This window comes from Fusarium solani (assembly GCF_023522795.1).
Source record: "Fusarium solani strain SB1 chromosome Unknown bctg00000009, whole genome shotgun sequence".
Lineage (NCBI taxonomy): Eukaryota > Fungi > Ascomycota > Sordariomycetes > Hypocreales > Nectriaceae > Fusarium > Fusarium solani.
The window spans coordinates 307,114-333,175 of NW_027072144.1; the positions used below are offsets into that span (position 1 = coordinate 307,114).

Consider the following 26,062-nt stretch of genomic DNA (forward strand, 5'->3'; position numbering starts at 1 on the left):
GATCAGTTATACCAAGTTGTCACAGACCGACCTAAACCGGGCGCGGAGCATGGCATGGCGGGCAACGATGGCTTCCACAGCAACCTCTATATCGAACTCATCAACTTCTCTCGGGGCTCGGAACATGATGATTTGGCTATACTGATAGCCTGATTCGTTGATTGCACTGGAGCTTCACCTGGGAGTAGAGGAGCTGCATAGGCGCAAGAGGGAAGTATTCCATTTCATTGCAGTCAATCGAATTTTACTCATCATTTTGCCAAAGTAATTTCGGAGACTCTGGAGTTGGCTCGAACTGCTTCTTTTGGGGAAGCGGTTCATGGCCCGCCCTCGAGGCTCGGGGATTTGGAACTTCATAACCTCCCCATAAATTATCTCGTTGATATTCTTGACCCAGGTCTACAAGCGTCGCGTGTCAGGTGCCCGTCGTCATTCTCTGGTATCCACTGTAGGGGAACCTATACCAGGGGTTGCCATGAGTCGGTTGCCCATTCCTTCACAGCCAGTCACAGTAAAGCAATCTCCGTTCTTAGAATATCATATTCGGACCGCGATGGCAGCAAAACGTCCTTGGTCTTAGGTGGCGATGTTTCGGAGAAGTTGATGAGGGTAACAAGATGCTCGTCGAAAGGACCCCCTCTGGCAGTCAACAAGCAGGCAGAGCTGACTCTTGGAGCTGCCATAAGTAAACGCTCCAAATCTTGGCTAGCCAACTTTGTAGATAAGTGCAAGTATCGCCACTGCTCGATTGAATTGACAACGGCCCGTAGCTGAACACGGAATGGGTCCGTTCTGCTTAATTCATAAAAGACATTGTCTGTTTCTGCGTTTGTGCGTAGACTTGACGGTCCTGACTCTTCAATGGAAGCCTCAGAGCCTCGGGTTCCAACACTGGATGCACTGAGGGGAGCATAGGATGGAAATGGTGTTATTCGCCTCTGAAGCTGGGACAGTGTGGAACAGTCCATGGTGTCCTGTGCCTTAGCCTCAATTCCTTTCCTCTTGCAAGCAAGCCTCAACGCTTCAGCAGCTTCTTTATCGCCTCCGAGGCCCCAGAATGAATCACACAGGAGGATATCGTCCCGTGAAATGTGAAGCGTCTCGGCAATGGCCATGAGTAAGCGTTCTAACGCCGGCCCGTTAGAAAATATACTGGATCAAGCTTCGGGAGTGTCGGTCATTCCTTAGCCATGATGGAGAGCATAGGTCAACCCTAAGGCGCAGAAGAGAGTCGATTATGTGGCCAGTCGTGGCTTAGTTTGCCTATATATCGCGGTGGACGTGGGCATTGGCTATTGCTGCCAGGCGGTTCGCTAACTCGCACAGATTTTCAAGTTGAGAACCTAATGCAGTCACTGATGAAAGATAGGTTTCAAAATCATACCCGGTTATAATGGTTGCGCACCGTTTTCCTCAGCCATAACTCTTAGTAGTCGTGCAATATTAAATGTCTAAGTACGAGCTGTACAAGATCATGCCTCACTTCTTGACTTGCCTCTTAAATTCTAGATTACGCTCTACTGACTGCAAGTTAATGAAGGACATGTTCTTAGGACTCAAGTCATTAAACCCCTTCAAATCTCGGTCAGCAAGGTCCACTTTAGGGGAGCCCTTCTTAAGTCAGCACTGTCGGCGTATCGGCCGTGTCGGCCGGCGCCTCTAATCCATCTTACGATATACAAGCCTAGATCTAACGATAGTAATACTAAAAGGCTACCAACTCAGTATGTGCTAGTCAAGCTTGCGATCAGATGTTCTCATTTCCTGCCTTTTTGAGACACCGGAATTCGGACAGTTCCTACCATGCAACCCTACAATAACATGCCATACGACAGGTCAGGGCTTACCCGACTTGGAAGCATTTCGCGAATGGTGGCTGAGCATCGACGATAACTCCCCGTAGTGGGACTCTGAGAGGATCCTGTGGGGCATGTGTCGACCAGTACATTCGATACATGCATCGGTCAAGATTAACCGGTTTCGGCGCTATTTCCCGAAGACCACCAAGCAAGTCCCAACTAATCCAGCATCGGCAACGTCAGCACATCTGTCTTCGTGATGATTAGTAAAGACGGCGGCCCGGGGGTGCTCATATATAAGACATTTCGCTATCTAAAGCTGTTCCAATGCACTGGTCAGCTAGCCTTTTCAGAGGACATAAACCGCTCTGCTGACATAAAAGAGAATGCAAAGTCCCGTTCATGGGACGTCGAGTTACGATGGCGATGTGGAGTCCAGTCGACCGGTTGAATTGGTACCAAATCCCGAGCCTACAATCCCACGATATCGCAGCTCTAGCCATCCGTTTGCGGGCCGACTCGGAGCCAATCAGGCATTTACAATCGAAGGGAGAACTTCAGAAGATGAAAAGCTGCTGGAACGAGAGCCGGATGCAACTCCCCATATGCCATTCCGGGAGTTGGTGGATTTGCGGCCAATCACCAATACTCATTTGTGGAAAGCAGCTCTCATCGAGGGAATCGGTAAGCCCCTTCTTTTCTAATATACGATGAATCGAACTGGCTCTAATCCGCGTCAGGTTCATTATTGTTAGTATACATTACTACCTGGGCCAGCCTTTCATCAGCCGAGATCCCCGTCAAACCGAATACGCCGCTAGGTAATTTCAACAATTCCACCTTTCTCGGTCCTCTTATAGGCGGCATCACCAGCTTCATCTTTCTTTCGTTATTTATTACCTCCTTTGGAGCAGTCACCGGAGCGCACTTCAATCCACTCATTACCTTTGCGACTTTCTGCGCCAGACTTTGCTCACTACCTCGACTGATACTTTACATCTCCGCCCAAATCGGAGGCAGTGTGTTAGCTGGCCTGTTAATCAGAGCCAGCTACGGAAACAGAGACTTCAAAGTCGGAGGATGCTGGCTATATCTCGATGCCGTCCCCGCGAGGGAAGCTTTTGTCGTTGAACTCGTCTCGACTACCATCCTTCTATTTCTCGCATTCGGCCTAGGTCTCGACCCACGACAAGCCCAGGTCGTCGGACCAACATTGGCTCCGTTCCTCGTCGGACTCAGTTTTGGAACCCTGAGTTTCGCCACAGCGTATACGAGGTACGGATATGGCGGTCCATCTTTCAACCCTGCTAGATGCATGGGTGTGTTTGTTGGAAGCAGATTCCCAAGCTGGCACTGGATCCACTGGTACGTGAAATATTGTGACAATAATAACAAATTTGAAGCTGACCGACCTTTGTAGGGTTGCGGACGGAATTGCGTGTATCACCCATGGCATATGTTACTACTTTGTTCCTCCTTGGATGAAGGAAATAGATTGATTAAATAAGAAACTGAAAGTTTGATCAGACGCGAAATAGAAAGCATATGATCCAATATGATAGTTAGCTGCAAAAGTAGATATGAATATACTCGCTACCAATTAACACGCTGCCATTAGATAAGTACAGAAAACGCAATAAATGATGAACTCCCCATACAAATTCGCATGAATATCGACAAGCAGCTTTACTTGGTTTCGAAAAAGAGCTTATGACTAGATGGCTCAATAGTGGCCCCGTGGCCAAGCTCTCAGATTTTGCATCTTTCTTCCGCCGCTCTCCACCGCGTCGGGAAGCTTTTTCTCTACAAGTTTTCTCGTCAGCTTGCCGGCCCCGGCCTTATCTCTTCTTCTGATGAAGATAATCCTGTTGGAGATCACAAGTGTGAGGCGACCAAGGCGGTGGCAAGGTGTGGAAGAAGGAGGAATATTCTACAAGAGATCGTGCCTGTACATAAACAGTGGTTCCCCTACTGCACTTTTAGGATGAATCAAGCAATCTGCATCTTCTCATTTCAACAAATCCCCTTTTCCATGCCCACCTCAGCCTGCAGCTTTGCAATAACAATAACGCACGGTGGAACTCAACTTTTTATATGACTGAACGAGCCCTTCGCCTGAGGGAGCCTCTGCAGCTATGGGTTGTAGCAAATTCGATGGAGAAGAAAGACTGTCGCCTGCCGACGGAGAACTGAACACTGACGATCGGAAGGTATCACAAGAGATTATTGATCTGCTTCGCCCTTTCCAAGAAGAATCAATGCGCTTTCAGTCCTGGTCTCCCGGCGATATCGGGTGGATAATGCAGAGCCTCTGTCGCCTGATTTCTCACTGCAGAGCAGAATGGAATCGCCGTTGTCTCGACCTACCATGCAGTACCCCCACCTGCCGTACGTACCCACCTACCGTACAGCAAAAAATTTTCCCCCATACAAAATGCTCATTTTCACTTACACGGTGCTTGCCCAAAATTGAAGCTATTGACATGAAACAATGTCTGTTTTATTGAGAATTTCATGAAGTTTGATATTATGATATTGATTTTTCGATGACTTATGCGGTATGGTCGCATGGCACTAATATAACAAGTCTCAAAATGCCCCCCTCATCACCCAGCCTCCCCGAAGCTTCATCGAATTCTTTTCTACACCAGCCTTCCTTAATCGCCTCGAAAATGCCTCAGACATCTTATACAGAGGATAATGTTATTGATGCCATACTAGATGTCACAGATAATGGCCTCTTGCAGAACCAGGCCGCCCAGAAGAATGGCATGCCTCAGACCACCCTCTCTGACCGATTAAGAGGCGTACCGTCAAGGTCCGAGGTCACCCAGCCTGCCCAGCTGTTATCTAAGTCTCAGGGGTCTAGATTAGTCACCTGGATACTTCGACAAGAGGCCTTGGGCTATGCTCCTTCTCACAGTCAAGTTCGCGCCACCGTCGCTGCCCTCTTGAGGCAACAAGGCCGGGAAAGGACTATCGGTGTACACTGGGTAGCCAGGTTCATGAAACGGCATCCGTCCATAAAGACGAAGATAGGGAAACGTCAGGAGGCGTCGAGATTCAATTCTTTTGCCCCAATGGCCGTCAATTGGTACTTTGATATCCGGGAGAGCGAGTATGGCTGGATCAAGCCTGAGAACACAGTTAATGTTGACGAGGGCGGTATCATGGCTGGATTTGGTAAGCATTTATCGTTTTTGTCATAAAACTCACTAATTTATGCCCAACTTAGGCTTGGATTCCTTGGTTATCGGCAGTAGCGATCCCAAGAGGAAGGCCTTCCTCAAAGGCCCACAGTCTGTTGTTGTGTCGCGCAGGGATGCTGAGTGCACTTGACAAAAGGTACTGGTAGTTCTTGTTGTAGTGATTGTAATTATTCTTAGTTAAGGTTTTTATGATCTCAATGAGAGGTCCTTTGGGGCCTTGTATCTTTGAATGATCCCATCTAGGACTTTGAATCTTAATCGTAGGACTTCAAACTTTAATCTTGATCCTGAAGCTTAGGGGGAACTCTCGGTTCTTCCAACAGTAGACCCCGTATGAGAGGGGCAACCGGTGTTGATGGGTTTTCAGATACCAAGGCAGCAGATATTCTAAAGGAAAAGCGGTTTACTTGATCATAATATATTTCTAGGCAGCTGTTTAATCATTTCACTCTCCTATTGAACAGTGCATTTCGCCAAAAGTCCACACGGACCCTCCTTGTACTTCTTCCGCTCTCTGAGTTCCTTGACATCCTCCACCTTCCTGGACGCCTCCTTTGCCGCCTCAAGCGCCTTGCTCACGGACTCACCCGCAGCAAGTTTCTTCACAGGCGCAGGACTGCTGCCATGCAGTCAACCAGTGTACTTTGCAGCGGTCTGGTAAAAGTGCTCGCCCTGGATGGATGCGATCTCGAGCTCCTTGGCCGAGGGCTGTCGGGAGCCATCACCGCCGGCGAAAGTGCCGGCACCCCAGGCGCTGCCACCGCGGACCTCAGATAGGTCGGTCAACTGGCCGAAAGCCTTGGCATAGCCGAAGGGAACGTAGATAATACCGTGGTGGGCGAAGGTAGACATGGCAGCGAGAGCAGTGCTCTCCTGGCCACCACCCATGGAGGCGGTGGAGACGAACACACCAGCCATCTTGCCCCAGAAGCTACCGGCAGCCCACTGTTTGCCGGTCTTATCCCAGAAGGCCTTCCACTGGGCGGGGAAGTTGCCGTAGCGGGTGGGGATTCCAATAAGGAATGCGTCGTAGGACTCAAGGCTGGCGGGATCCTCGAGGACGGAGATGGCGGTGTCCTTTTGGGGGGCATGCATCTTTGCGAGGACGTCTTCGGATAGCGTTTCCGGGATCTGGAAGACGTCGGCTGAGCCACCAGCCTTCTCGATGCCGGCCTTCTCGGCCTCAGCCAGCTGCTTGATGTGGCCATACATGGAGTACTGGGGAGAGAAGAAAGAGTCAGTATCATTACAATAGCTTGAAATGGCGGTGATATTCTTGCTGAGGTCGCTGGGTGCATGTTGAAGTGAGGTTATTATTGACGGCCTGGCGGGGAGGACGGCAAGAATCTTGAGAGGTGGGGAAGAGAAACATACATAAACGATGGCAATCTTGGGGGCCATTGTGAGTATATTTATCTGGGCGTCCAGATGAATGCTGCCAAAAGAAAGTAAGGACTAGGTAACAGGACTTGTGGGAACCTAAAGAGTCTCGGAACGAGAGCGAGGACTCGATCGTCTTATAGCTGCGAGCTTTTCACGCTCCACTTTGAAGCTTGCTTATCTTTCCAAAAAGTATTACAAAGCGATGGACAAGGTACCTAGGTAGGCATGATATTATTGGCTACAATCACTCTCAGGATCTCCATCTTCCGCTCGCCCCGTCCATCGGGGAATCTCCAACAAGCCTCATTAACAACAGCTTGACAAGGCAGGGGAAGTAACTCATATTGCCATTTTTACCTTTAAAAGTGTTCATTCTCTAGTCTAGTGCCATCATAACCTCGTTCCTTTGTAGAGTTACTGACAGAGTAAGACTCATCGAAAGTCATCCCCTCCTATGCCACCCAAGTCCTTATCCTCTCCGCTCACCTCATTCTTTTCGCCTATGGATCCTTTCATGCTTGCTAAGTCAAGCCGAGGCAATGACCGCTGCTTGGCTATTCTTAGTTAGCAGATGTCGCCCAGATTGTACATCCGCCTGCAGCAACGACTAATTACACGAACTTGACCACTGTAGGTGGCGCAACCTGGTTATGGCGACATGGCTCACGAGTGGTTAACAAAAGGCGGGGCTTGCCATGTGTTCAATGCCGTTGATCAATTTTAGAGCTAATTTTGCTCTCCCATTTCAAGAATCTAACTTAAGTGTGACCCTTACAAATATGTCGGCTATGGAACGGAAAGTATGTGTCATCCCTCTCATGCTCAGCGGCACATGCATCTGAACCTTTCTCCGTTGTGCGACACCGTTACAAATGCCTCATGTATTGCTAAAAATAAACCAGCTTGGGGTTACTAGACGAACAGCCAAGCCGGCGAGGCGATAGAGATGGGAAAAGCCCCTCGACTCTAGTTGAATATCCTCCCAAGGAAAGTATCTGCAACCATCAGTAGCATTTCAGACGTAAGCCATTGTCATCTACAGGAGTGGAACCTGCCGTTAAGCGACCCTTCCACTGATACAATGTGTTGGTTGACAGGGCCGCACAATGGCACCCGAAACGGCTAGATTGTCTAGCCCGGACAGTGTGTTCAAATAAGTGCAAGTCATTTTTAGCCTAGCTAACAACTTGCGCCCTCATGGCGGATCGGCACTCTTGCCCAATGAACAAGAATTGGCATTACTAAGCGCCTTGGCCGAACCAATTCGTTCTCCGGATGGTTCTAGACCCTAGGCTATCGAGACACTCCGTCAAATTATAATCACTCGAGTGTACGGAGTAGCTGATGTTCTCCTGCGCAAAATTAGTGTTGTAATCTCACAAAGTTCCCTGCAGCGAGGTATTCGTACCAACATGACGCACCCAGAAATATCTACGGTTACGACTAAGCGCGCATACTTCTCGGCTAGAGACGACGGTGACGGTTTTGCTAGCAGACCCCAAAACTCTCTATCAAGATACGTTCTACTCACGTTGAGATTGCGGCTCACATGTGTTCGTTACCAGAATGTCTGACTGAACTTAATACCCATCTGAACCCAGGGCTCATCAATCGAAATCCCCACATCGAACCCATGCCCCCCTGGCTGCACACTGTAATGGACCTGAGCTGTAGGATGTTTCCTTCGCATCTTAGCTACAAAGCTGTCTGTAACTTCTTTGGGGATCTACTCCCGACGCCCCATGTCAACTGTCTGAATTATGTGCACGAGGGAAAGCTCAGAACTTACCAGGTGGTCACTCTCCCCTTGAGCAATCCAGATGGCAGGTAAACTCTTGCTCCTTTCCATGCTCGTAGAGAGAACCATTCGTTCATCTGGTCCCATGATCTCAGGCAAGCGGCCTTCGTCTAAAATTGCCATCATTAATTCCCACTTCTCTGGGAACGGGGATGACAGTCTTATAGCTCCTGGTTTCAGACCCTTCAAATACTCATCCACTACAGATGCTTTCGAAGGTGCTTGGAAGGCGTCTGAATGGAATCTGGGATGGGATATGTCCAGGGTAGGGTACTGGGCCATGACAAGACGGATAGCCATCTCTGGGAAGAGAAAGGCAGACTGTATTGCGAGATAGCCACCTGCACTTTCGCCACCTGCGGCAATGCGCGTTAGATCTATGACAATATTAGGCAACTTTGCAGACACAGCCGCAGGGAGGCCGCTGTGGACCCAAGCCCAGAACTCCGAGATGTCGCACAGAATGTCCGTGCCAGTCGCTTCCGGTAACAGGCGATAAGAGGGCGAAACCAGAACGGCACTCTGATAATTGGCAAATTGGGTTTCCCTTACTCAAGCCTGTCAGAGTCGTACTAGTGGAGGGTATGGTACATACCACAGCGGCATTATTGGCGCATCCAGGCGTGCGCCGATGACAAGGCCGCCGCCGTGAAAGTGGACGAGCAATGGGCACTTAGCCTCCTCGGAAGATGTTAAATGCTTCGGTACCAAAATGTTTACGCCAAATGGGACCCCGTTCATAATTTTATAGACAGCTTCCAGTTGGTGAAAATTTTGTAGCTTAAGTTCCATCGTAGAAATCGACGACAATCGTGGGGTAAGTTAGTTAGGATTGCTGACTCTCTGGTGTTCAGGATAAAGTTGAGATGGGATACTAAAAGTGGCATCCGAGGACCAGGCAACCTTCATGTTCGTCAACGCTTATATACGTCATCCCAACAATCATCCCAACAATTTTCCAAGTCATGTGCATGCCGGTCACGAACTAATCAGCCAGCAAAGGTGTTGGGACGCTTTAAAATTACGCGTAATCAGCATTCCGAAGAATGACAGAGGGCATCGGAGGGGCCTGGATGCGCCGTTGAATGCACTTCCATACCATGCACGATAATCAATACTACCTGCGCTACATGAGTAAGATGTTCTGTGGAGACGCTAACTAGATGTAGCAATGTATCCCGAGGATAATTGATTTGATTCTAGGAACCCATGAATTCTCGCCGTCCAGTTATGGGGAACCTTCCTACTCTGTGACACCCAGAGAGCTAAGGGCAACTTCAACGTGATTTTATTTCCCAGTTTTTCCAAAGGGCAAGATGAATAGTGAACCAGAAACTAGCTTCTCCAAAATTGGCAGTTATAACAAAAGTTCTCCTACTCTGTCTTATTTCGTAACCCCCCCGAGGCATCCATTCCCGCAGGGGTACGCTTTACATCAATCCATACGGATCCAAACTCGCCTCCGAATGGCCCTATTCCAAGTTCGGAACTATCACTAGTCTCTGGCCACTAACTTTCCCTTGCTTGAGAAGGTCCCATGCGGCCTGCACCTGTGATAGGCCACCGATAACTCGAACGGGAAGGAGCTTTAGCTTCTCGGACTGGAGTGCATTCTCCAGGTACTGCCACCACAGCCACTTGGTGAACTCCCCGTTCTTGGGGTCCAAGTAATCATCTATGAACTGTGCAAAATGCCCACTTACTCCTGGCGGAAGCGTTACGCCTGGTCTCAAGCCCATCGTTGATAAGAACGAACCGCCCCCATGCGCGGCCAAAATCGCCGCGATCACTCCCTGATCTAGTGCTGAGTCAGCAGCTGCAAGGACCGCCTTGAAAGGTCCCAGCGCAATCAGTTCTTGCAAGGTTCCGGGCGATTCTCGGTCGACGAAGTGTGCGGCGCCAAAAGATTGGACCAGTTCTGCGTTCCGTGCGGATGCAACTCCCACAACAGTGTAGCCAGCTTCCGCAGCCAACTGCGTTGCATACGCTCCAAAAGACGACGAGGCGCCCCAAATGAGGACTTTCTCGGCCTTTTTGCCAGACTTGGGCTCCCCTGATGGCTTTTCAAGTTGAAGATGGAGGAACAGGGCGCTGGCGGCACCGTACAGATTGGAGACCGAGCTCGCGGTTTCGAAAGGTAGATCTCCTATCTTAAGCCCACATGTGTAAATACTGGTGCCGGAAGTATGCTTTTAGCGGGCGAGAGTTGCTTACCTTGGCTGTGAGCTCCTGCGTGGTCAGGGCATATCTTTGGTAAGCTCCAAATCTTGAGTCGTTCCGGATCGTTCCGCTACTGTTTGTGACCACACGGTCGCCGACTTTGAATCTGGTTACGGCGGAACCAACTTTGACAACTATTCCTGAAAATGACACTGCGAATCCTTAGGCTTTAGCATGTGCTCGACAGTCACGTTGAGGAGGAAATGTAACTGACGCCCGATGATTGTAGGGTATTCCAGCTGAAACGGCAGCAGACCATCTTGGATCTTGTACTCTGCTGGCTGGACGGCAACAGCCTTGACCTGCACCATGAACAGCGTCAGTTCCCAACCGCTCATAACAGACTTTAAGCATAGAGCTCCAATAGAGTCGAGCTTAGACCAAGAATATTTATCATCCAGATTTTGCAAGCGCCATACTTGGGAAAATTTGGCAATCGTTCACTTACTTCAACCAACAGTTCACCCTTCGCTGGGAAAGGGGTTTCTGCTGGACGAACTTCTAACAGCTTTCCAACGCCTGGAAGCCATGCTGCAGTGTTCTGGGTGGAAATCATTTGGACCTTCGGCGGATGAATAATAGATAAAGTTGTATTCCAGTGAGACTTGTACGAGTCACTCGGGCGGTAAAACACGTTTATGGCCCATGTCGAACGACTGGCCCTTTTAAACCCCGCACTCGGTCTTCAAGACTTACTCAGCTGTCTCTGTGCGGAGGGGCCTTATCTTTGTCAGCCAACACTAGGCCATCTCGTAAGCGCGGGCTTCATGCATTATCCGAAACTTTGCCTTAATGGGAAACATTCTGCGACCCTGTCTTTCAATTTTACTTCGACGTCAGGCATTCTGGATGATGGAGCGGTAAGTTCGGATAAAGAATCGTCGGTCTCTTTCGGCACCTCGCTGCCTGGTGGACTGGCGCCTTGACAGCAAGAGCCATGCTCTCCTCAAACATTGTTTCTCCCTGCAATACACCTTGGAAACCTCCCCTACTGTCATTATTTCTTCACACGTATAAATGCTGACCGCGGCGACCATACCTTGCGGCGCCCAAGCAACCGCGTCGTTAATGCCTGGTCCCCCATTCACATTTTCTGCTCTTGTGTATTGTCATGTCTGGTCAAAAGAGCTTGAAGGTCAGCATTGTTGGCGCTGGCATCGCAGGCTTGTCTGCAGCGATTGCTTTGAGAAGAGCTGGCCACGTGGTTACGGTGAAGACGTCCCAGACTCCTATTGAAGTTCCTGAAGAACTAATTGAGCAAAGATCTTTGAAAAGTCGGCGTTCTCCCGTGAGGCGGGCTTTGCTGTCTCAATAGCCCCCAATGGCACGAGGGTGTTGAATTCCTTTGGTACTGACCCCTCTGGTTTAAAATTCTCTTCCGGAGGCCACAATGTCACAGTACTCATGAGAGCTAACAGTATTCGGAAGGATTTAACTATGACCGTGCCCGGGCTTTGGGCTGCACTAAGGTAGCGACATTAAAGCACCTCCCACGCTGGCTTGGGGATTGATTGTGTCTTTAGGTCGAGGTATATGGTGGCCCCAACCTAGAAAGCATGATTGAGATTGGACTTGACGATCACCTCAAGGTATAAGCTCCCCCAAAACCGTTTTGCTTGCCTAACATGTCCGTGTACCAGCAAATGCAAGCTCCGTGGGTAGTTCTTTTCCGGCCAGATCTCCACGAGGAATTGCAGCGGCTCGCTTTTGAGATTGATGGCCGAAGCATAGTGCCGGAGCTTAAGCTCGGCGCCAAAATCGTCTCCGTGGTATGTTGCATATTTGGAAGGCCAAAGCAGAGTTCCATTAATCGGCCCAAGGACATCGAATCAGCAACCATCACGCTAGAAGACGGTATGAAATATACTGCCGACCTGGTGGTGGGAGCCGACGGCGAGAATGTATGTTACGTGTGCTAGGAGTTCTTTAGCTCATTGACTTATAAGTGTCGCAGTCCATTGTACGGACAGCTGAAGGGCTCAACGGCACTTCCATAGTTCGCGAAAGTCCCTTCAAGATTTTCCGATGCATGATCCCCACGAAGGAGTTTGAAGAGGATGAAGTCCTTCGGCCGTACTTGGAGCAGAAGCGACATTCTCTTACAGCATATACCGACGGGATTAAGATTCTGACGTGGTGGGGATGCAGAGGGTAAGGTTATACTTCCGTATCCGCTGCGGATTGCTATTATATTGTCAATCGCTGACCCTCTTAGCGGCGAGATGCAAGACTTAGAAGCAAGCTACCTTAGGCGTGACTCAACAGGGTTTCTGAAAGGTGGTTTCACTGCTTCTCCTATCCTCCGACAAGATTTTCTAACGTGGGAGAATCTAGACTACAAGGAAGGATGTTTCTCAGAAGCGTTATTATCTGAGTACAAGGGTTTTCACCCTATCTTAGGTCGAGCTTTGAGGTTTGTGTTGCCCTAGAACAAGTTGCTTCATGCTCTTGGCTAATGCCTCTCATTCTGCCAGCAAAGCCAAGCAGGTTTCGAGCTGGGATATCAATTTCAGCACCCCTCCATTATGCTGGACGAAAGGAAAAGCTGTGTTAATTGGCGACGCTGTCCACTCTGTAGGTGTTTCCATCTGTACCCGTTGACCAACCATTCTCATCGTACGTGTAAAGATGTTTCCAACGACAGGACAAGGTGCATGCCAGTGCCTTGAAGACGCGGCTGCCCTTGGTGTATTCCTGGGCAATCTCAGCAGCCAAGCGGATCTCTCAGTCCGTCTGCAAATGTTCCAAGTCTTCCGACGGCAAAGGGTAATACCTGTGCATGCCACATCAGGGATCCTGCTTGGCCAGGAAAGCGGAATGGACGAGAAGAGGGCTCGGCTCTTGCCCGGAGGAAAACCCTTCTCTGGGCCACTGGAGACCCTTGAGTTTACAAACGCGTCAGTATCACTACCCCAGTCCTGGTTATCCTTCGGGACCCGGAATGCTAAGGATATCCCAGATATGATGTTATCGCTGAGGGCAGAAGGCACCTAGAGGAGTGCTCGACAGAGCATGCGGTGTTTCATATTCCATCTGCTCTGTAAAAGGTTGCTGATTTGGACTATGAAATTTGTTGTTGTGTCGCGCAGGGATGCTGAGTGCACTTGACAAAGGGTAGTTCTTGTTGTAGTGATTGTAATTATTCTTGGTTAAGTTTTTTTTTTTTATCTCAATGAGAGGCCCTTTGGGGTCTTATATCTTTGAATGATCCCATCTAGGACTTTGAACCTTAATTGTAGGACTTCAAACTTTAATCTTGATCCTGAAGTTGAGGGGGAACCCTCAGTTCTTCCAACACAATTTGCAGCAAGGTCCAAGACCATTATCAAATATCCGCATTAGCCTCGCCTGCATTACTGGTTAAGGAACCCATTGCAGCAAATATCAGTTCAAATCAAACATCACCCTTGGTGGATAGTTTCTCAAGTACCCCTGAGAACTGCATCCCACGCCTAGCGAAACCTCTGAAACGATCAGTGCAGAACGCTTCTTTTTGACTCGACGGTGCATGTTGCCCATTGGCGTACGTGTCTTTGGCTATTTAAAGCGGGAACAGGAGCACCAGGCGTCCCACCATCCTTTTGTCGTGTCAAGTACAATACGTAGCCGAACAGCATATCTTGTCAGAAATATAGGGCAAGCTCTTCGAGTCCCAGCGGAACTGAAATATCCGATGGGAAACCCAGAAGATAAAGTTCGCCCATGTCGTCTACCAAATCCCTGATATCGTAAATAGAGCTGCGCGTTGAGTTGGGTATGCCCATATGGACGCTCTGGCGCATTACAAAGCATCTGGCTAGATCGCTATTGCCGCTCAAGAGTGAATCAGCCCCTGGGCCGCCAACAGGTTCGGAAAGTGGAGTTGCAATGGGAAATACCGGAGCCTCCGGTGCATGTCGTCAAGATATGCTAAATGATGCATGGCCAACAGGTCGACCACAGCGCGCTGCCCATATATCAAATGCAATCAAACAAACTGCCAAATAAATCAACCAAATATGCCAAAATCTTATTTCAAATCAAACAAATACAAAATCCCGAATTTGAAATGCCATTTGATATATTTGATACGTGATATGAGGTTGACGTCCAACTGGCTGGGCTGCCGAGTGAGCTTACCCGGAACCTGGCGAGAGGCAGAATCCGGTTAGTGGCCTGGCCAATCAGAGCCATTGCCCACAGTCGCTATTAGTGAGCTACCTTCAGACATCACTCTAAATGCGCTAGAGATAAAGTAGCTCCTTAATTTCCCTGCTGTTCGCCCCCACATCATCAGACCGCACCCAACCCAACGGAACCCCACAGCATCATGCTTCCTTCTCCACCCTCCGCCTTTGCTCTTCTCCGACGGCCGAGGAACTTGGCGAGTCAGTTTGAATCGACGACGCAGAACGGCATTGCCGGGTCATCCTACCGTTGCAGATCTCCCGCAAGCTGTATGGAGGAACAAACGATATGTTTTGGAAGAGTCCTTGTCTCGAAAGGGCTCGAAGGGACGGAAGAGCTGGATCAAGCGCCATGGATTTTTTCTTGTTGAAGTTGACGCTAACGACAGCCCGTTGAACCCTTACTGGGCCTGTCGTTTGTGCGACGCGAAGGGCCAGCACGAGTTCTTCACCGCTGCTGCTACCAGTTGAGCAACTGACCACCTCCGCAAGTATGAGAATGAGATATCGCGAGCTTGAGCAACATTGACCATGTGCAGGTCCCACAGGATCTTCGAGAGCAGTCAAAGCGCCGACATAGACCCATCAACCGACGATTTTGACCGTCCCAAGCGACCGCGCTTGCAGTACAGCGCCGTGCCGCGGGCTAAGGTCAAGATGATCCGAGAACTGAGCCTGGGGCTTCTGATCAACACCGATGTTCCCTTTTCTTTCTTTACCGATCCATTTTTCGAACAGCTGGCCTGGCAGCTCGACCCTCATCTGTCTGGCCAGGTACCGTGGAGCCGGCAATCGATGAGCCGTCTGCTGGATGACATGTACAAGTCCAAGAAGGATAGGGTCAAGCAGGAGCTCTTAGATGCCCTCACCAAAATCCATCTCGGGTTTGACCTGTGGACCTCGCCCAATCGGCACGCTACCATGGCGGTTACTGCTCACTTTCTTGACCGCCAAGGCAAGCACCAGTCGCGCCTATTGGCACTCCGACGCCAGCTCGGGTGCCATAGCGGTGAAAACCTCGCCGTAACGCTTTCACGAGTTGTACGGGAATTCGTGATAGAGGGTCGAGTTGGGACAGTGATTTCGGACAACGTATCCTCGAACGATAACTGTCTCCAAAACTTCTACGGAAGCCTCAACGTAGAGATGGGACCGGCGGATATCCGGGCCAGACGTATGCGCTGCTACGGACATATCTTGAACCTGGTGGCTCGTGCGTTCCTCTACGGCGAAGATTTCGAGGCTTTCGAGGCTGAATCGCAGGTTTTCAACCTTCTCGGCCGCCACGAGGATGACCTACGACACTGGAGAAAGAAAGGGCCGGTGGGAAAGCTGCACAATGTTGTCAAGTTCATCAGATCATCCCCTCAGAGGTGCGAACTCTTCAAGAGGATCTCACGCGAGAAGGACGAAGCACAGGGATACCTCCTGGCGGGTGAGTCGACGGCGGAGCTAGAGGTCGTCATGAACAACGACACGAGATGGAATTCCATTTATCTTATGATCTCTCGAGCACTCGTCAAGCAGGGAGACATTAGGGCGTTCTTGGTCCATCCAGACGTGGAGAGATGGCTACCCGAGGCCGACACGTTGAAGGGAGATGACTGGAGGCTTTTGGAAGAAGTGAAACATATCCTGGAGCCATTCTATCTGCAGATCATGAGAACGCAGGGGTGGGGCAGTGAGGGAGGTAATGGACGGCTTTGGGAGGTGATGACAGGCATGGAATACTTGCTGGAACACTTGGAAGACCGGAAGCTGTTCTATCAGGCTGCCCCAGACGAGGCAGCAGGGGAGAACACCAACTCGCAGGTTCAGCTGCCCCGAGGGCGACCAGACCGAAATCGGCAGCTTCCTGCTCGGTTCAGGGACTGCGAGATGGACATTATACATTCGCGAAAGTCAACGGAAAGCTCTTTGCCGGGTCGTGGCTTGGCACAATGTGATGGATCGGACAAGCCATCAGAATTATCGGGAATTAACGACATCGGAAAGGATCATCGACGCTATCTGAGACTCTCAATCATCACCGCCTGGCAGAAACTCAATGAGTACTACACCAAGCTTGGAGAGTCGCCGTTGTTTGCCGCATCCATCATCCTCCATCCATCACTCGGCATGAGCTACCTGGAGGTGAATTGGGCCTCGGAGGAGCAGCTTGTGTGGGTGAGGGACGCCAAAATTGGACTCTCTGACTACCTCGACCGCTGGTACCGCTGCAACCGGCCGGTGGATGAGCAGCGAAAGGCGATTGCGGAGACTGTGGCATCCCCAAGCGTGCTACGGAAAACACCTGAAGACAGTGTGTTCAAGCAGTGGGTCAAAAACAGGACAGCGAAGACTACGGTGATGGGCAGCGAGCTCGAGCGGTATCTGCGGTTAGAACCACAAGAAATCGAGGATCCAATTGAGTGGTGGATGGCTCGCCAGGGGCAGTTCCCAATGGTCAGCCAGTTGGCTCTTGATATACTTGCCATACCGGCGATGGCGACTGATTGTGAGAGGTCGTTCAGCCTGGCCAAGTTGACGTTGACGTCGCAGAGGCTTTCAATGACGGCGGAAACACTGGAGAAGTTGCAATGCCTCAAGAACTGGGTGAGGCATGGTGCGGTGAAGCTGGGCCCGACAGCAGGTGGGAGAGATGAGCTCCAGTGGGAGATTGGAAATAGCGGTATGGAGAGCGCGGATGCTGATTTGAAATATTTGATTAAATATTTCAAACAACAAATCAAGCGTCGAGGGCTATCAAATATCCCAAATATGACCCCGGGTTTGATTTGTTTGATTTGAGGGCAGCGCTTGTCGACCACCCAGACGCGCAGATGTTCGGCAATCTGCAATCCCTGGTACGCTGGCTCGCTTGCAAGCTGTCCATCCTGTTCCGTAACAAGGTGTCGCAGGGTAGGCATGATCTTCACGGCCTCATGAAACAACTGCGTTAGTAATCTAGCCGTATACTTTAAGTAACTCTGCGGGATGGAATACCCCGCACAAGAGACAACCTCAGACAACAATCAATCAACACACTGCTGCTGCTCATTATCGTTTACCTGACCCTTGATCCTTTTAGCACGCTCAGTGCGACACAAGGACTGAGCTTTGTATGCTATGTGGGGCGCTAAATGCACTTTAGCCTGTTCAGGAGACATTCCGCGACCCTGCCCGATTTCCCACCAAATTTTGCACATGAAAACCACGAACGCTTTGTCGGGGGCTGACCTCATGTTGAGACCGTATGACTAAGGTGGTCCGATCTGCTGATGGCTGGGATGTGGATACTACGTGAGGAGCTGTGCTCCTCTCAGATACATGTAACTTAGACCTTTCAAGAACAACACCTTCTACTCCCGCAGTATTGCTTCATCACCTCAATCCCAACCATTGAACTAGTGTAGCCCAGATTTCCCAATATCCACTGGCACCGGGATCTCACAGACGCATGAACGATCGCAAAGTATGACAACATATAATAAGCAGCCTAATGATAGTATTCTAGATATCAACGATCTGTTGTTGAATTGCGCAGTGATGCTGGGTGTGATTGATAAAATCAAGGTTGTTATTGTTATTGTCATGGTGAGAGCTCCCTAGGGGTTTATATCCCATGCGATTCCATCTAGGACTTTCAACTTTCAATCTAGGAGTTTGTGATGTGACCCTGAAGTGAGGGGGAAGCTCCCAATTATTCCAACACGATCCAGCTAGCATGCTAGTACATGGCAAATCCACCACTTGCGGATACGACCTGTCCAGTGATCCATCGACTCTCTTCACTGGCTAACCAGGCAACGACCTGTACGATATCATCCACGGTACCTATGCGGTTCTCGATCGGTGTTTGCGACTTCTGCATTTCAATGATCTCTTTCGGGATATTATCCATCAACTGGGTCTGCACCGGTCCCGGGTTCACCGCGTTGACTGTGTGTCCGGCAATGCCCAACTCAGCAGCCCAGCACCGCGTAAGGCCTTCCAGAGCAGCCTTTGAAGAGCAGTAGACTGAAAGATCCTTGAAGCCATACCGTGCGCCGACAGAGCTGATGTTGATGATGCGGCCAGGAGCGCGAAGGTGGGGTAGCACAGCTTGGACCATGAGCAGAGGCCCCCTCACGTTCAAGTCATAGATGTAGGCAAAATCCTCCGTCGATATGTCTTGTAAGGGCTTCACAAGCTCGGCACCGGCGTTGTTGACGAGGATGTCGACGTGGCTGCCGAGGGCGTGGGTGGCCATTTCGACGATTTCTTTAGCTGCGGACGGATGTCGGAGGTCGGCCTTGATCTTGATAGCACTGGAGCCATTCCCGAGGCCGGCAATCCGTTCGACCAGGGAGTCCACCGCTTCTTCACTACTTGGCGAGGTGTATGTGGCAGCTATCTTCTAGATATTAGCGAGTTTGTCCGTGGCTTAACACATTGATGGGGAACGAATAACGTACCTTTGCACCCCGCCGCGCCAGTTCTAGCGCAATTCCAGCTCCAATCCCCCTAGATGCGCCGGTAACTATTGCCACTTTGCCCGAAAGAGTCGGGTGGTTAGGTGGAAGACTCGAAGGAGCTGCCATGTCGCCCAAGCTTGGGTTAGAATTTGAAGTCGAGGCGATTGGCAACAGCGATCGGTATATCAATATTGCCTAACAGTCAGAGAATTTTGACGAGTTGGTAGGCTGCTTTGATGATCTTGGTTCTTCACTGAAGTTACCAGTGCCTCACATCATTGGTGATGAAGCCAAGTCATTTATATACCCGAAGAGATTCGCATCACCTTAAATCAAGGACAGAATTTACCAGTGGAATGACGTAGATCCCTATTGCTCAAGATTGAATTTGCCTTGGCCACGACATGAAACGTGATCAATTAAATCCGAAATCAAGAAACCGACGGTTGACTAGGACATTCTTGGCGTAGTCAGTCCGATCCTACCGACTGACGACCGGAGAGGGAAGCGACTGAGGATATCGCCGAAACGATCCAAAACGCCAATACCCTAAGTCCGATGGTAAAATTCCGCATTTAGCCGGATTCGCATGGGTGATCTTCGGGAAATGGCGCCGAAACAGGTTAGTGTTGAGCCATAAACTTATCGGGAATGCTCAGCCACCCAAGATGCGCGAAATGTATACGAGTCAGGAAAGGAACATAATACCTCAACGCATCACGAGCATCAACTGATTACGTCCGCAACCGCGCCAGGATGGTTGGAGTGCCTGGCAGATCAAAGGCCTGCGTTAATTGCCGCGAGAGGAAAATTAAGGTGAGCGATACAGCAGAAACCTTGCTCCAACGCCACTGACGACAGCCCGTACAAGTGTGGGCTCGAGAAGCCGTATTGTGCCCGATGCACAAGGAACGGTCGAGCATGTGGCGGCTATGAACGGCCGCGTGTCTTTGTCCATCGGTTCCAAGAGGCCGGCACACCGACACAGGCGTCGTCGCCGCCGCCAGCTGCAGTTTCGGGGAGGCCACGTCGCTGGAAGTTCTATGTGCCGCCTCCCGAGGACGATCCAGCCCCTATCCCGAAGTCACCAGACTTGAAGATACACGAGCAGAGACAGCTCATCGCTCGATTCATAGACGACTTTTGCCCCAAGCTAGATCCAACCCTTAACGCATGCGAACGCCTGCATCACTACTGGGTCTACGTTCTGCCGCAGATTCATGGCACCGTCGACTTGCTTGACCGGGCCATGTTGACCCTTTCGGCCGCGTTTCTCGGGCGAATGGTGGGTGATGAGCGTTTGCAGAAGCTATCCATGGTTATGTACGGGCACACCATCAGTGATTTGTCCAGAGTCATGTCGGTAGCGAACTTTTGCCCCAATGACGCCGTTCTGGCAGCAATCATGTGTCTGGGAATGTCCGAAGTAAGTGGTATTTGAATGCCCGGGCCAGCTATCATTTGGTTAAAGGATGGAGAACTCAGCAAGGACTAACATGACTGGAAATCTAGATTTACTCTCCACCTTCGCGGGCTGCGGTAGATCACGGCTGGGTCAGCCATAACAAGGGCGGCGGCGAGCTGCTCAAAACTCGCGGAGCGAGCATTCTACAGAGCCAACTCGGCAAGGGCCTCTTTCTCCGCTTCCGAGTAACTGGTCTGTGGACTCAACTTGTCTTTGAGGCATCAATTCTGCTTAAATTTCAAACCAGCATCCCGGCCGGCAAAAGGAAGCCCTTCCCATTTGCCGACCCGAGCTTACGGAGCATCTCCCAAATAGCGAGCCAGAACTCTCACTACGATATGCTGATCGACGGAATGGTGGATATACCCGGGTTGCTGCATGACGTTAACGTCCTATCCGCGCTTCGCGGTGATGCGTTGCGGCTGGGGGCCATCGCTCGACAGGTTTTCTTAAGGGCAGTGACTATTGCGGAGAAGCTACGCAACTGGCTCGCTGGCTTCTCATCAAAATACGTCTTGCCGTACACATGGACTATCCCAGCCTCGGAGACAGCCTCCCCATGCCCCGCTAATAGCAGCGTGTTTCCGCTGCGTTTCCAGTTCCCGAATTTACTAGCGGCACAGTCCCTGATTCATTATTGGGCGGCCATGGTCATCTTGATGAGGTGTATCATGGTCTGTCAGAGCAGTAGCGCAGGTGTTACCCGTTCAGCCCAGACGTTCGCATACGACTACCAGAAGCTCGTCTATAGCCCGCATCTCACTGGCGATATCGCACTTTCAGAGCCAAGCGCCGTTGCGTCACACTTCGCGGATAACATCTGTCACTCGGCGGCTTACAGTAGTGATCATGACAAAGGCATGGCTGGTCCTATCATGCTGCTATTTCCTCTCTGGATTGCGAAAGACACATACGCGAACGACGACTCTGGCCTTTCTCGTCCAAAGGAATCATACTGTGTCGAAGTGTTGAAGGAATTAGCTGGTCGTGGAATGCAAATATCTGGCGTGCTTATCAACCTCTCGACGAAGGATGCGGTTCAAACTTGCTGCAATACATAGAATCGACAACAATCCTCGTCGATCATGAAATGATCTTCCAATCTATTTATTCCCCCTCAAAAGTAGCAAGTAGTGAGTGAGTCCCCCCAAAGTCACCGGAACGGTTTTTGTGAACACGCCCAAAGCACACAATCCATGAGAATCGAGGTTTAAAATCGAGGTTTAATCAACGAGAGAATGCATCGCGGGGCAACTTTACACAGGTGGTATGGTCTCGCATAGAACTGGATAGAGCAATCTACCTCATCCCTAGTCGCCCTCGCGATAATCCGTGCTCCTCGCTATTGGCGCCCACTCATCTATCAACTTGAGAACGCTACGGCATTTCTCCCTGATTACCACCTCGCAATCACTCCCAAGAACAACCCTAGGGGGCAAAGGCTTCCCAGCTCCAGGCGCGGTCCCCGTCAACACGTCAACACATACCTCCGCCCCCTTCTTGACATCTCCCAGCTGCTTACCGTCCGTTTGCATCAGCGCTCCCCGGATGCGACCCGACGGCGTGGCTTCATCTTCATATACGGCAATCCTTTTTGCTGCGGATATCTTAGCGCCAGGGTTCAGGAATCCGGTGCGAAAATACCCTGGCTCGATGACGGTGACAGCGATGGCAAACGGAGCGAGCTCTTCACGCAAGGACTCGGCCAACGATGACGCACATATCTTTGTCATTGCGTAGATTGAAAAGCTCGCGCCGCCTTGCCAGGAACCTAGGCTACCAAATGTCGCAATGGTAGACCTTGTGCCCGACGGGGCTAATGCCTGTTTGCGAAGCAGGGGCAGGAAGGCGCGAATGGTGTTGATGGTTCCGAACACATTTGTGTGGAATTGTTGATACACCTCGTCCGGAGTAGCTTCCTCAACGGCGGCCTCTAAAATGTAGCCAGCCGCATTGATGAGATAGTCGACCCGCCCATACTTTTCTTCGACGGAAGACGCGATTGCTTCAATGTTGGAGAGTGGTGATGTCACGTCGAAAGCGATCGTGTCCGCCCCGGCGATTTGGAGGTCCTGGATCTTTTCAGGGTTGCGCGCTGTTGCGATAACTCTGTGGCCGCGCCTGAGCGCCGAGAAGGCGATCTCGTATCCGAAGCCTGAGCTCGCTGCTGTGATGAACCAGACAGGGCTTGTGCCAGCCATTATCATATGACTTAACGACTTTCAATGTTGGTAGGGAGCAGCCAAACGATGTTAAGGTGCAAAACGGTAGCGGTATGGCACCGGGGAGTGACCATAAGTTAGCGAGGACAACAGTGGCGAATTATATGCGCTCTTGTCGACTACGAAACTACGGCATGCCACCTTGATGCCGGCTGGTGTCGACCGCGGCTGTAAAGTCCTATGGGCGCAGCCGACATAGAGAGATGGGCGATAACCCAAAGTTTCGCAGAATGCACCTAAAATAGGCTAGTTTTTTCTTGGCATATCTAAGGAGCAGGGGATGGTTGCCAAAGTAGCCTTGTCCCTGCCGATCTATGTGGGGCTATTCATGCACAGCGTTCTGGTAAAGGTTAAGACAGACGCACAAACGCCGCGAAGCTATTTCCCGTCATCGGAGTTTGAACCATTGCTTTGTTCTAGATCAACGAATATCACCAGCCTCTGACTACTCAATTTCCCTGGTGGAGAATGTCACAGGCCTCCTGCAGCTTTGTCAGGCCACCCAAGCTTTGTACCAACAGTAGCTTTATCGACTCCCTGTCACCGAGGCGTCTTCTAGGTGGCCCTACCACACCTGATGCGTGAATTTCTGGTTATCAGGGTGCAGATAATCATCCAAGTACTGGGTAAAGAATCCACCCATTCGAAGACTAATGCCAGCCCTAGTACACATCGTAGAGAGATGCTCCCCCCGCTCCCTGTGCTTCCATGCCAAAACCTTCCCGACAAGGTTCTGATCCTCAGCTGGGTCAGCAGCAACGAGCATAGCCTCATATGGCCCCTAGTGAAATGAGTTCTCCCCTCGTGGTTAGCCGAGTGCCTGTCCATGATATGTGACACACCGAAGGATTCCGCAAGCTGTGCGCTCGGCGCGGAGGTAACACCTACAACGGTATAGCCGCATAGCCAGTTGTATGACAAAGATCCCGACAAGATGACGAGGCATCCCAGATAAGGACTTTTGTCGCCTTGTTTCGGGTTGGGCTGCTTCTACCGCCAGTCAAGCTGCACATGCAGGACCGTGGTGCAGATGGTGGCGTACAAGGTGGAGACCTACGTTCTGTTGTCTTAGAAGACATGTCGCGTATCTGGGGCAGTAGGTTGTCAATGCACATTCGACATCGGTATGACCTCGCGGGGAGCATATTTTCGCAACTTCTCTCCTGGGCCGAACTCGACTTAACGAGCTTCCTAAACTGGGCAAGGCTCGCACTTTCAGGGACAAGATGCTGAAGGGGCAGAGATAGTCGCATGCACATCCTGTATCAACTTGTCAACCATTCAACAGCTCAAGGGGTTCGAGGTCTAAGCAAAGGCCAGCCATGTTGAGAGCGTGTAACGGAAGTGAGCTGAATAAGACCACCACCTATGTCTTTGTCGGCTCCGGGGAGATCGCAAGACAGACCAGGTGACTTCAGTAGCTGTTGATAGTTTTCCATAACGACAAGGAGCATGGGCAGGATGGCATACAACCCTCGCATCCGCTTCTCGCGAGAACCAACAGCTCCTAGCATAACGATACTCATGAATGGTAGTCGCATATTGCCCCGGCTCTTCTAACGTTAATGACAATCTCAAATCAAAGAGAATTCCAAGAAGCATGAAAACGTTCTATATGCATTCCCCATAAGCAGCTTGTAATAAGCACTAGCATTGCCACGGTCCAGATGAAACTTCACAATATGAGAGCGTGCTTGTACGAGAAATGGGGGCCAAAAAAAAAAACACATCTGCATCGACGCCGGCACGTTGGAACAAAGGCGCTCAGCCCGACCACCTCACAGGCCCCGGACACAAAAGAGGTTGGCCTTCAAGGCCACCATGAATATTGCCACACCTCCGGGTAACCACGCCCCCCTCGATTGGTGATATTCCGCTGCATGCTGACCATGGGAACATGGAGTACCTTACTTCTCCTTACAGCTAAAACCGCCAGCGCATTAATGAAAGAGCCGCACCCGCTCGCGTCTCCTGGCCTCCAGGCTTGACTTTCCCTCCCATTATTCTTTTCCTCGTTGCTTCTCTTATCGTTACCTTCCATCTATGAACTTAACTTTAATCGAATATCTCTCCTCAGCCTTGGTCTCGTTGCAACAAGCCCAGCGTAGGGAGCTTAATTCACCCACCAACCGCATGTCCCATACCGAGGCACGCGGGTATTTCGGCCTCAATTGCGCCAGTGGCGGGAAATTCTACATCTGTGAGGATGCTGGGACCCAATTTATAGGTTGCTGTACTAGTGACCCTTGTGGTCCTGGGAATGGCACTTGTCCAGACGGCAGCTTGCGAGCGTCCAGCTTCAACGCCGATGCCTACGAGGACCTTCCCACCCAGGACTGCGATGACGCCCGAGGGACGGACATCTGGTACAGTTGCAAGTTCAACAACCCGCCGTTCATGGGATGTTGCGCCGAGAATGCCTGTGCCAACGGTGGCTGTTCCAGGAGCAGGTTGGTGCCGGCCAAGTTGTCTGAAAATGAGAACCACAGGCTTGGATTTCTCGAGCCTGACAGTAGTGGTTCAACTTCCACTGCTGCTAGCACTAGCAGCAGCACGAGTTCATCATCACCAAAAGGCAGCGAAAACGATGACGGTGGTTTGGGTACGGGGGTTATCCCCGGTGTCGCTGCTGGCGCAACCGTAGTTGGCCTCCTGCTCCTTGCGTTCTTGATCAGGAAATTTTGGTGGCAGTCACGCAAGAGAAAGCAAGAAGGACAGCCATTCCAGGCTATCAACGAGATGGCTCATCAACCCGATATTCCTGCCCGCTTCCCCCTGGTGGCATGCCTGAGCAATCACCTATGAGTAACCATCAAGGTAAGTCCCCCCCTTTCGAGACAGTCCTGCAACGTTGAATACTGACATGTTCCAGCATCCTTTACTTTAACGCCTACCATCACACCATACTATCCCAGTGGCGTCTCCTCTAGTGAATTGTACCAGCAAAAGTACTCGCCCCAGGCGTCTCAGTTCGTGCGTTCCCAACCCATCGACAACCTTTCAAGCAACGGCTCTATCGCTGGCCAGAACAGAGGCTATATACAGACCTATGGCAATGCGCAGACGACGCCAGTCCAGGAGATGGACGGCATGACGACGGCAGTGCAGGAGCTCAGCACGGGACAGGAATATAACATTTCTCAGAACCAGAGCCCGAACCTGGGTTTGGGATTTCGAAGTGATCATTGGTTATAGATAGAAGAGTGGAAAGGTAACTCGGGGAAGAGTAAGCATCTTATTGTTTACTGAGATTGTAAGACGCTCTGGGAGAGAAGTAATTAGGTGCTTTGGTGTGAGGGCGATCAGTTTATTGTGCCCAAGCATTCTTACTCAAATAATAACTAAGAACGGGACTCGTTCCAAC

At 50.6% G+C, this 26,062-nt stretch overlaps 11 protein-coding genes across 11 annotated transcripts; 6 read left to right on the plus strand and 5 right to left on the minus strand.

Annotated features, from left to right (window-relative positions):
- Positions 1–506: 506 nt before the first annotated feature.
- MRS44_013161 (uncharacterized protein) lies at positions 507–1,115 on the minus strand (the record flags this gene model as incomplete). Its single annotated transcript, XM_065616648.1, has 1 exon — positions 507–1,115. The coding sequence occupies one exon, from the start codon at positions 1,113–1,115 to the stop codon at positions 507–509; it is 609 nt and encodes a 202-aa protein (XP_065472720.1).
- A 1,070-nt stretch (positions 1,116–2,185) lies between these two features.
- On the plus strand, positions 2,186–3,298 carry MRS44_013162 (uncharacterized protein; the record flags this gene model as incomplete). Its single annotated transcript, XM_065616649.1, has 3 exons — positions 2,186–2,483; positions 2,540–3,164; positions 3,220–3,298. 3 exons carry the CDS (start codon positions 2,186–2,188, stop codon positions 3,296–3,298), a joined length of 1,002 nt encoding a protein of 333 aa, XP_065472721.1.
- A 1,095-nt stretch (positions 3,299–4,393) lies between these two features.
- On the plus strand, positions 4,394–5,138 carry MRS44_013163 (uncharacterized protein; the record flags this gene model as incomplete). The annotated part of the gene is made up of 2 exons (XM_065616650.1): positions 4,394–4,982; positions 5,035–5,138. 2 exons carry the CDS (start codon positions 4,394–4,396, stop codon positions 5,136–5,138), a joined length of 693 nt encoding a protein of 230 aa, XP_065472722.1.
- A 500-nt stretch (positions 5,139–5,638) lies between these two features.
- Positions 5,639–6,409, minus strand: MRS44_013164 (uncharacterized protein; the record flags this gene model as incomplete). The annotated part of the gene is made up of 1 exon (XM_065616651.1): positions 5,639–6,409. The coding sequence occupies one exon, from the start codon at positions 6,407–6,409 to the stop codon at positions 5,639–5,641; it is 771 nt and encodes a 256-aa protein (XP_065472723.1).
- A 1,708-nt stretch (positions 6,410–8,117) lies between these two features.
- MRS44_013165 (uncharacterized protein) lies at positions 8,118–10,965 on the minus strand (the record flags this gene model as incomplete). The annotated part of the gene is made up of 6 exons (XM_065616652.1): positions 8,118–8,711; positions 8,763–8,888; positions 9,704–10,339; positions 10,404–10,561; positions 10,624–10,753; positions 10,858–10,965. 6 exons carry the CDS (start codon positions 10,963–10,965, stop codon positions 8,118–8,120), a joined length of 1,752 nt encoding a protein of 583 aa, XP_065472724.1.
- A 1,069-nt stretch (positions 10,966–12,034) lies between these two features.
- Positions 12,035–13,453, plus strand: MRS44_013166 (uncharacterized protein; the record flags this gene model as incomplete). The annotated part of the gene is made up of 7 exons (XM_065616653.1): positions 12,035–12,178; positions 12,230–12,310; positions 12,364–12,560; positions 12,625–12,822; positions 12,884–12,983; positions 13,038–13,306; positions 13,369–13,453. 7 exons carry the CDS (start codon positions 12,035–12,037, stop codon positions 13,451–13,453), a joined length of 1,074 nt encoding a protein of 357 aa, XP_065472725.1.
- A 1,653-nt stretch (positions 13,454–15,106) lies between these two features.
- On the plus strand, positions 15,107–17,365 carry MRS44_013167 (uncharacterized protein; the record flags this gene model as incomplete). The annotated part of the gene is made up of 1 exon (XM_065616654.1): positions 15,107–17,365. The coding sequence occupies one exon, from the start codon at positions 15,107–15,109 to the stop codon at positions 17,363–17,365; it is 2,259 nt and encodes a 752-aa protein (XP_065472726.1).
- A 919-nt stretch (positions 17,366–18,284) lies between these two features.
- Positions 18,285–19,137, minus strand: MRS44_013168 (uncharacterized protein; the record flags this gene model as incomplete). Its single annotated transcript, XM_065616655.1, has 2 exons — positions 18,285–18,950; positions 19,012–19,137. 2 exons carry the CDS (start codon positions 19,135–19,137, stop codon positions 18,285–18,287), a joined length of 792 nt encoding a protein of 263 aa, XP_065472727.1.
- Positions 19,138–19,767: 630 nt separating this feature from the next.
- On the plus strand, positions 19,768–21,537 carry MRS44_013169 (uncharacterized protein; the record flags this gene model as incomplete). Its single annotated transcript, XM_065616656.1, has 3 exons — positions 19,768–19,827; positions 19,883–20,437; positions 20,524–21,537. 3 exons carry the CDS (start codon positions 19,768–19,770, stop codon positions 21,535–21,537), a joined length of 1,629 nt encoding a protein of 542 aa, XP_065472728.1.
- A 249-nt stretch (positions 21,538–21,786) lies between these two features.
- MRS44_013170 (uncharacterized protein) lies at positions 21,787–22,677 on the minus strand (the record flags this gene model as incomplete). Its single annotated transcript, XM_065616657.1, has 1 exon — positions 21,787–22,677. One exon carries the CDS (start codon positions 22,675–22,677, stop codon positions 21,787–21,789), a length of 891 nt encoding a protein of 296 aa, XP_065472729.1.
- Positions 22,678–24,519: 1,842 nt separating this feature from the next.
- On the plus strand, positions 24,520–25,893 carry MRS44_013171 (uncharacterized protein; the record flags this gene model as incomplete). Its single annotated transcript, XM_065616658.1, has 4 exons — positions 24,520–24,541; positions 24,926–25,300; positions 25,426–25,515; positions 25,571–25,893. 4 exons carry the CDS (start codon positions 24,520–24,522, stop codon positions 25,891–25,893), a joined length of 810 nt encoding a protein of 269 aa, XP_065472730.1.
- Between the last annotated feature and the right edge of the window lie 169 nt (positions 25,894–26,062).